The sequence below is a fragment of the Lathyrus oleraceus genome, chromosome 1, assembly GCF_024323335.1.
Source record: "Lathyrus oleraceus cultivar Zhongwan6 chromosome 1, CAAS_Psat_ZW6_1.0, whole genome shotgun sequence".
Taxonomy (NCBI): Eukaryota; Viridiplantae; Streptophyta; class Magnoliopsida; order Fabales; family Fabaceae; genus Lathyrus; species Lathyrus oleraceus.
The window spans coordinates 389,082,647-389,091,938 of record NC_066579.1 but is presented as its reverse complement, the minus strand read 5'-3'; the positions used below and the strand labels follow the sequence as shown (position 1 = coordinate 389,091,938).

General features: G+C 32.5%; 1 protein-coding gene across 1 annotated transcript; it reads right to left on the bottom strand.

Annotated features, from left to right (window-relative positions):
• Window positions 1–1,523: 1,523 nt before the first annotated feature.
• On the bottom strand, window positions 1,524–7,550 carry LOC127073516 (topless-related protein 2). The gene is made up of 23 exons (XM_051014683.1): window positions 7,227–7,550; window positions 6,953–7,132; window positions 6,589–6,702; window positions 6,323–6,481; window positions 6,061–6,229; window positions 5,833–5,965; window positions 5,427–5,681; window positions 5,244–5,353; window positions 5,085–5,154; window positions 4,940–5,013; window positions 4,750–4,845; window positions 4,571–4,663; window positions 4,371–4,498; window positions 4,038–4,272; window positions 3,827–3,958; window positions 3,592–3,708; window positions 3,395–3,505; window positions 3,146–3,322; window positions 2,944–3,072; window positions 2,767–2,862; window positions 2,437–2,622; window positions 2,141–2,310; window positions 1,524–1,910 (listed from the first exon to the last, which is right to left on the bottom strand). The coding sequence occupies exons 1-23, from the start codon at window positions 7,304–7,306 to the stop codon at window positions 1,754–1,756; spliced, it is 3,171 nt and encodes a 1,056-aa protein (XP_050870640.1). The 5' UTR covers window positions 7,307–7,550; the 3' UTR covers window positions 1,524–1,753.
• Between the last annotated feature and the right edge of the window lie 1,742 nt (window positions 7,551–9,292).

Genomic DNA, 9,292 nt, shown 5'->3' with positions numbered 1-9,292 from the left:
CTTTCTTTGGTTAGTGAGGATAATAAACTATCTTCATCATGCATCAGTGTATTCAATTCTACCAAAAATGCATTGCAAACAATTTTTCAACACCAACTATATGTCTAAATTATGTTTGATAATGACTGCAATTAATTTGCTTTTCACTTAATCTAGCTACTTCCCGTTCATTACTCCATGAAATTTAAGAAACTAAATCTAGCTACTTCCCATTGATAAAAATAGAAATTTAAATAATTAAATTTGTTATGACAGTTTCAAATGTCATAACTAACAGTTAGTTATTATGTTATGATACTTATAAACGGTCATAATTTGCTTAGCCTTGCTTTCTATATGCTTTACCTTGTGATGCAATATATTTGCAGCATTATAAACTAGTTCTTCTAAGTTTCAATAATAATAATGAATGCTCATTTTGTTCAATATATGGTATTAAGAGCTAAAAAATCTGATTCATATCCTTCTTCTTTTTCCTTTTTTTTTAGCTGCAACAACGACTTTTTAAAGGAAGGCTGACGGTGCGTATCGAAAAAGAAGCCGCACGTCTGGAACGGTTCGACGAAATTAACATAAGTTTGACATCCGATATCAGAATAACTCTTATTTCTGTTTTTAGCAATTTCTATTTTATTTCTACGACACAAGAAATCTTATATCATAATACTCTATCTTGCTCACTCTCTTATTATAAATATTTTCATGTATTTAATTTTACTTTAGTACAGAGAGTGCAAAAGATTTAAGTAAGAGTTGTGTAATTTTTGTTTGATTCAGATTTTGCTATAATTGTAAATCAAGAGTTTCATTCACGTGTGATATTGATATATTTATAAAGGTTGCAAGTTAAATTTGGGTAAAAATTTGGTGTATGAAGATTGTGTGATGATACTGTGATAAAAGTTCAAGTTGATCTGGTATGCACATTCCTAGATCTTCTCTTTTATTTTCTTGTTATTGATCTTTCACGCCTAAATCACAACTTCATCCTCATTCTTAAAATTCATCAAGTAAAATCAATCTTTTTTGTAAAAAAATTCAAAAACCATATATCATAATTCACTCACATCCCCGTCTTGTATTTGAATTCACTTAGTCAAAACTCGTGAACGAAATAACTCGTAGAAAGATATATTATCAGTGAATTTGGTCTCAATAGACTAACAAATGCACTAATAGAACCCTTCAAAACAATGGTCTACATCGTGATCCTAATTCTTCTACTCCTAAATCATCTAACTCTTATTAGAAGAGTCCATGTATTACAAATAGATTCAAAATAGATTCACTCCTCTTATTACTAATGATGCCATTTCTATTTTACATGATACAACTCAAACTCTTGGTGCCAATGAGCCACAAAGGCCAACCTCACAAGCATCAACAACAAATGACTTATCAAACTCTCTAACCATTCCAAGTCAAAATCAAGAAACTACTAACTTATCCTCACCAAAAGACTCTCAAGATGCTTCATCATCAAGGCAGTCTACTAAAATCATTAATAGCAACACCAATCATGATTCAAGACAACCAAGACATAAAGGTTATTTAGAAGTTGAAACCACCTCACAAATCCTTAGATTGAAATCTTGTCTAGTACCAAACATTGCCAAATATAAAAGCTATTTAACCAAAACATTTTCATGAGCATCCAAACATTGTCTCACAAAATAAAACATTCAACCTTAAAGTCTCACAATAGTTTAATAACTCAATAATTGAAAGAGAATACTAGAATGATTCAAATGAATCATATGATATCCATTCTAACAACAGGCACATTCTGTTTCATCCATCCTACTGAGTTGATAGGCTCTATAACCTTAACATACCCATCTGTCAATCCAATTGCAAATTGATATGGCTTTTCTGGATGCGCCGTGACAACAATAGGGTAAATATTTTGGCTGCACAAAATAAACAAACATTTAAGTTAGACAACTGAGACCTTCAAAAGAGCACACTCTTTCTTAGGTCTGAAGCCTTCACCAACAGGCGAACCCGTGATGGTTGAAAGTAAATTATTTTAAGGATCAAATGGTTTTGATTCACTACAACGTCAAAACTATGTACCGCCAAATAGAGTCTCGGTATAAGGAAGTTAAGTAAGTTTAAGCAAGTGAAATTGTTCAAAAACCTGTTAGGTGGAGATAGGTATGCAGATGTATCGATCCGATATCTTAGATGGAGATTTTCAGCACCAAATATTCCAATGTTTCCATCACTGAAAGTAGCATAAATTATTTGTCCATTGCAGTTGTATGCTGCAGAGGTTATAGTACCGGACAATCCGTCTTGTGACGGCCACTATTACATACAAAGAAAAAAATGTCACTAATTCTCTCATGAGCAAAACACAACAGCACGAGAGGCTTGTGCGCAGGGTGTGTTCCAAATTCGACACTTTGAACGGACGAGGAAATAGATGCTTACACTGCGAATCAATTCCATTTTCGAGGCATCATATATTGCTATCAGCGAGTCATGGCATACCAGCAACTTTGTTTGATCAATGTGAAATTGAACTTTAGTCTCGCCTAAATGTGCATCTCCACCACACGGCCTTTTGAGTGTCACCGATTTTTTCTTAAACCATGGTCCTGTGAACCATGACACAACCTACAAATACAAACAAATGATTGTTAAAATCTTCTAGGACAGCATGGCAGTTTTCACAACGGATTCATCGAAACCCGCTATGCTATAGCGCTGCTATTTGACAACACTAACTAATATCCTTATAGAAGTCATGGCTAATCATACCTTAGCATCAGCGCCCGAAGAAACCATTATACTCAGTCGAAGCGAAAATGCTATACCAGTAACGTGCTTAAAGTGACCCTTCAGTTTAGATATAAGCTAAAAGGAAAAGCGGTTCAAATCATTATAAATGTCACTAGTGAAATTATCTAAATATAAAATTGCGACCTCCTTAGTTACCTCGTCGGACCTAACATTATAAATATGAATGTCCGTGTTTTCCATTCCAACTGCGACGATGTTATTGTCTTGAGGATTAAACGCAACAAACGTTGCAGCTGGCGGAGGTCCCTCAAAGCGACACAATACCTTGAATTCAACAATAATTTGTTAGAATAATGAGATGAAGTAGAGCACATTATCATAAATATTGAAAACTCACCCGAAAAGACACCATGTTGAACAATGCAACTTCTCCTCCATATGACGCAATAGCATAGTTATCATTCTTTGAGATGTCCAGACACGGAGTTGCCGTATCACCAATGTTCGGGAACTCATCAGTCAAACGAATACCATTAATCGGTGTCCAGTGTGCAGGAACAACACTTGCCGTCGCCTTTTAAACAAACAAAAAACTCAGCAATGTTTTTGACATAACAAAATACATGCATTGTTGTGTAAAATTCACCTTTCCAGTAGGATTCATTTCATCAGAGGTCCATTTCCACAGCTTCTTACTCCCTCTTGAACCAAGAGCCAGAAGACAAGTTCCATCGTTCGTATAAAGAAGACGAATAGCCTTGGTAAAGACAAAAACTTTATGATCATGAAATTTTTGACAGAAAAACAGAAATATATTATTGAATCATAGTTTGCATAGAATACCTTCTTACTTGGAACCACTCTCTCCGGCATTGTAACTATTTGACACTGAAGAGAGTGAACGGTTTCGATGCTTCTGTTAATCTCCATGCTTCTAGCTATAATAACATTTACTCCACTCTAGAATCGATAAATAACAAAACGAATCAACTAAACACATAACTATTTGATAAACTAAAGGTTCCTACCTAAACCATCAACATCTTAGTCGTGCTGCTGAATTAAAGCAGATACAAACCTTTGGATCAATAGCATCAACGGCCCTCATGGATTTGAAACCGTCTGCGTTAGCAAGAATTTTAACACCGCCATCTGCCGTACTAACAGCGAGTAGATTTCCTTTCTTATTGAACTTTAAGCGAGGAAGATTCTGGCGCAAGGCATCAACAATGTCAAATAGTTTTCGCAAAAAATGTATCCAAATATCGAAAGTAAAGGACTATACTCACAGGAAGACCGCCCTCGGCGTTTATTTCCATCAGAACATTACTACTATCCACATCCCAAAACTTAATCTGGTTGTCTGCTCCAGCAGCCAGAAACTGATTATTTGCAGCATCGAATTGCACAGTACCGACAGCTTTGTTTGTAAGTCCAGAATATTTTCTTTTTACTGATCCTTCATTTTCATTCCACTCAACTAAGAAGATATCTCCGTCTTTACTTGTTCCACAAGAAAACAATCTAAACATCCAAGAGAAAATTGCAATTCACATAAAAACTTAAATAGTGTTAACCACAAAATAAAAGTATAAAATTTTGATTATTCCTAGTTTTCTCACCTAGTTCCATCAGCACTATAGATCAGTGTGGTGGAACATTTTCCGGGAGCGTCGTACTCCAGATGGAAACTCTTGTCTTCATATATCCAAGCCCTAACTTTCCCGTCAGCCGAAGTCGAAAATAAATACTGCAAGAATTTGATGTCAATCAAATGAACAACATCCACAATGTGAAGAGGGAGTGATAAAAAGTATTTAACCTGGATATTTTCCTTCGAGCGAGGAAGAATCGAACAAACAGGTGCTACATGACCTTGAAAGCAATGGATCTTATGTCCATCCAAATCCCATACCTGTATTTATCATTCTTCCAATATTAATAATTATAAACTCAAATAGCTAGATACAATCTATTATAGACTAGAAACTCTTCTGTCACCTTAATTAGTTTATCATCTCCGCAAGTTACAATGCATAGCTGACTTTCCGGATACGAAAAAGCTATGTCATTAACAGCACCATCATGAGCATCAATCTATAATAATGAAACAAATACATTATTAGTGAGGAATTAATTGTTCGCAAATTTTTTCTTATTAGATTCATGTCAAAATTTGATATGAAAATACCTCCAATTGCTGTTGTAGGCCATTCGGAACCTGATACGAATACAAATGAACCAAATGTTCGGCGAAAGCAACCGCTGAAAAGAAAAGAAATACATTACAAACTAGTAATCAAGCAACAAAATAGAAAAAAAATCACGACATTTACCGATAAAACTCGCATCCGGGCTCCATGATACACGATTAACGGATATCATCACTTCTTTCAAACTCGCAGCCTGTGCATAGGATCATTTAATACATGACAGAATGTATGTTGTTTTTATAGTATTAAATTTACTACGCAGTTGAATAATTCGATATAAACCTGAAATTGGATCGAACAGTTAGAAATTTTCCATATTTTGAAAGGCCTACTTATCATCATCTCTCTCCGCTTTGTTTCCCAAAGTGAAATTTCACCATTTGCGCTACCAACTGTTTTCAATGAAACTTTCTGAAGTTAGTAAAATGACTAATTAAGTTTCTGCGTAAAATATACGTAACCTACCAGCTAGTATCGAATGACGAGAAGGATGAAACTCCATGCTTGTCACAGTTGATCCCTGATGTAACTTACAGAAGACGGTTCTAGGAAGTTCATCAAACCACTTAGGAATTGGTGGAGATGTAAAGGTATACGCGGCCTGCACAGCCTGTAAAGCGTTGTTATTTGGTAACAATCTCATTCGCGGATCAAGATCCTTACTTTGGTGATCCACCAGTGTAAGATTAGTCCGCGTTCTTGAATTGTTAAAAATGGAGGCTGCAAGAAATTGAAATAGCATGTGAGTTCGACAAAGGCTTATGTTCCAATATCAAGAATTTTCAACGGATGTCAGTGTAAAACTATTTTACATCGATAGTGCATTGTATCATATTAAACTTTATGCGACTAAAATGTGACCAAGATGTACCTGCATTAGAAGGACCAGGCAACAAGGAAGTTGCGGCCGCAGCAGGTGATTGAGATGACGAGGAAGGATTTGCATTCGCCAACCATGCTGCAACAGAATTAGCAGTAGGAGCTGTAGGGACTAGACGATGCGGCTGCACAAAATTAAGTAATAATAAGCGAAATCGCAACAATGTAATAACAATTTTATCAACGAACACGAAAATTAATAGACAAACTAAGTTCATACCGCAACTCCAAAAGAGAGATGATTTGGACCATCTGCAGCAGGACGCAACGCCGAAGTAGGCGAGCGAGTTTCATTATTTTGAGGCGTCAAACAAATATGGTCGGTAAACAAAGTTTTGATCTCCGGAGTTGGGCTCGGAAACCTGCACAGCTGATGCTGCCAATTCAAACTGGATAGATAGAGAAAAATAACAAAACATTAGCCAAGATAAACATGATTAACGAAGCTAAGAGTGTTGTATTAACAAAAAAGTTATATTTACCCTTGATTAACCAGTTGTCGCAACCGCGATGACTGCACTATAGGAAACATAAGCTTATCTTTGAGGCTAGGATTAGTGTCAATCAATTTCTTGAGCTCTGTCATCAATATGGTTCTAGTTGCTTTAGTATCGCCATACTTCGATAACTGTTCATTCTCCCTGCGTTTAAACCAAATCCATATATAAAATGCAACCAAATTTGAACATCTCTTCAATCATTCCATAGTCAATAATATCATAGAAAAAAATTGAAAGCAAAAAGTTACCTGAAGTTGTTAAGGGTAATAAGATGTGTTATTTCCTTGTACAAATCTCCATTAGATGTTGAAAAGATTTTCAAATCTTTCACCAGAATATCAACCGCCGTCCCTTTGTCCTGCCTAATCAGAAATCAGATCATTTAACATTATAAAAACGATACCGAATTTGATCATTCAATAGAGTTCTGCAATCGAGATCTAGGCCACGATATATCGTTTTTAGCTGCTCAAAATCAATTGAAGTCGCATTTGACTACGATTCTCCACGATATCAAGGATCAGACGTGGCCGCGGTCGTTAATATGACAGATATTTAAAAACACTAATCAGTAAATGATGTGATAATGATGATAAAGATAAAGATCAGTACCTGTCCAAGGCTTCAAAATACTTTTGCTTCCTGATTTCGAAGAACATTTTCATCGAGTTACGGTTTTCACTGATTTTCGTAAAGCCACCGAGGTACTTCTCAGCTTCATCCAAATCTCCAGCAAGAATTTTCTCTTCAAAATACTTCAAATTGAAGAAGAGACCAGATTCTTGCTCCATCCTACAAAACACCAACAAAACACAAAAAAAAACAAAGTGTTTACTTGTGCATAGTTTCGGTGTTAAGACAAAAAAAACACAAAAAAAGTGTTTACTTGTGCATAGTTTCCTTCAAGTTCTCATCAGCGAGATACTGGATCACGAGTAGCATCAATTCCTTGTTCAAAGCTGTCATTTTTCTAGCTTCAAGTGATGAGAATCAAAAGACTCTCTGAGAGAGAAATGATGAATGAGTTGAAAATTTGATATCTTTTTAGTTAGTGATGTTGATATGCAATGAAGTGACAATGAATGATGAGTTGGTTTGTGTGAGTGAGGAAGAAGAAACAAAAAACTAGCACACAGAGAGACAACCTTGTGTTACTCAAAGTGTGTTGATAAGTTGTTTTTGGTTTCAGTGTCGTTTGCACGTGTTTATCGTATTTGGACAGAAACTGATAAGTACCTGTGCTTATCACTTTTGCTTATCACATTCAATGAAGAAAAAAAAGGATAGAATCAAACAGTATTTAGTGTACAACGTCACTTTGACGTGCTTTCCGAAAAAAAGAAACTATGCATTCATATATAAAAATAAAAATGTTTATTTATTTATTTTATTATTGGTGTAATTTTTTATATATAAATTTAGTCAAATTATTCTGGATTATTACTTTTTTTTATACATAAATATTTTTCCCTTTACTTATAAAACTTTATTCTTTTGCATAAAATTCTTTGAAACTTTTAAATTTATTAATAATTTTTTATTGAAAGCATTCTTATTTAAAGTACAATTGAATATATGAATTTTTTTCTTATAATATTAGTAAATATAGAAATTAATATAACTTTTATTAAATTTATTATTTAAACTTCTTTCTTAATACTTTGTTAGAGGATTTTGTAAAAAGAGATTGAGGAAGGATATTACTTTTAAAAGAAATATTGATGTCCCTAATTATAAATTACTATACAATTTATTAGATTCATTTAATATTTTATTATTTTAAGATTTTATTTGTGATATTACTAATTTATCTTAAAAAATAAAAACTAAAAATTATATACATTAATATATAAATGGTATTTTAAGAAGATTCATATACAAATGAATATATTAACTTTATTATCTTTTTTGGGTCAATCGTTGAAATCATGTGTAAAAAATAATTTACATTGGTAGTACATAGGTATTGGTTTCAAGGTATATTATCTGCCTCTTTAATTTTAAAAACATTTATTATAAAAATGTGTTCTTTAACATAAAATATGTGAAAAATTTATTATATATCAATAGTTTTATACTAAAAACATTCTTATTTAATTACTTATATAATTAAATATGTAGTTTTTCTTATAATTATAAAAATTAATATATAAAATTAATATGACTGCTAATAAATTTATAAGTTAAATATCTTTGTGGTCCTTATAAATATTTTATATTTTATTTTTAGTTTTTCAAAAAAAAGTCTTTAAAAAATTTTCAACCTCAATAATTCCTACAATTTAGCGACAGTTTTTATAACTTAATGATAGAATTAACAATAATTTATTATTTAACGATGAAATTAATGATGGTTTTAAAGAGGGTTTTAGCATGAGAGACCAAAGTGTTAAGTGAAAATTTTTAGGAGGACTATTCTTTAAAAAAAATATTTTGAAGATTAAAATAAAATATTAAATATATATGAGCACAAATATATTTAGCCCTAAATTTATTATTATTATTATTATTTTAATATTTAATGCTCTATAGTCTTATATTAAGAAATGATGGGAGACTAAAATACTTTCATCCCATCCTTTTTACTCCTTGCCCATAGTTTTTTCTTTTTACAAATCCATGTTCCTATTTATTTCATTAAAAAAAAATCTGCCCCTAGATGGATATAAACAACTATACAATTTACTTGATATATTTAATAATATTTTTAAAAATTACTTTTTATTAATATTTCTAATTCATTTTAAAATAATTATATATATAATGTCTCAAAAAAAATCCATATACAATGTCTCAAAAAAATTCATATACAAATGAATATATTAAATTTATTATCTCTTTTTAGGTCTATAAATGAAATGACAAATTCACCATAAATCAGGCACAAAAAGAATATCTCAAGTTTGAATTAAGGACCCGTATACAAAGTATCTAGTCAAACAATATTTGCAT

What these genes read in the sequence shown, in the direction of transcription:
- LOC127073516 (XM_051014683.1), bottom strand. Translation starts at nt 7,306, where the DNA reads ATGACAGCTTTGAACAAGGAATTGATGCTACTCGTGATCCAGTATCTC. An exon ending in ATTACCCTTAACAACTTCAG is followed by an intron (nt 6,482 to 6,588) that starts GTAACTTTTTGC and finishes GTTTAAACGCAG; the next exon opens with GGAGAATGAACAGTTATCGA. An exon ending in TCAACATGGTGTCTTTTCGG is followed by an intron (nt 3,073 to 3,145) that starts GTGAGTTTTCAA and finishes GTTGAATTCAAG; the next exon opens with GTATTGTGTCGCTTTGAGGG.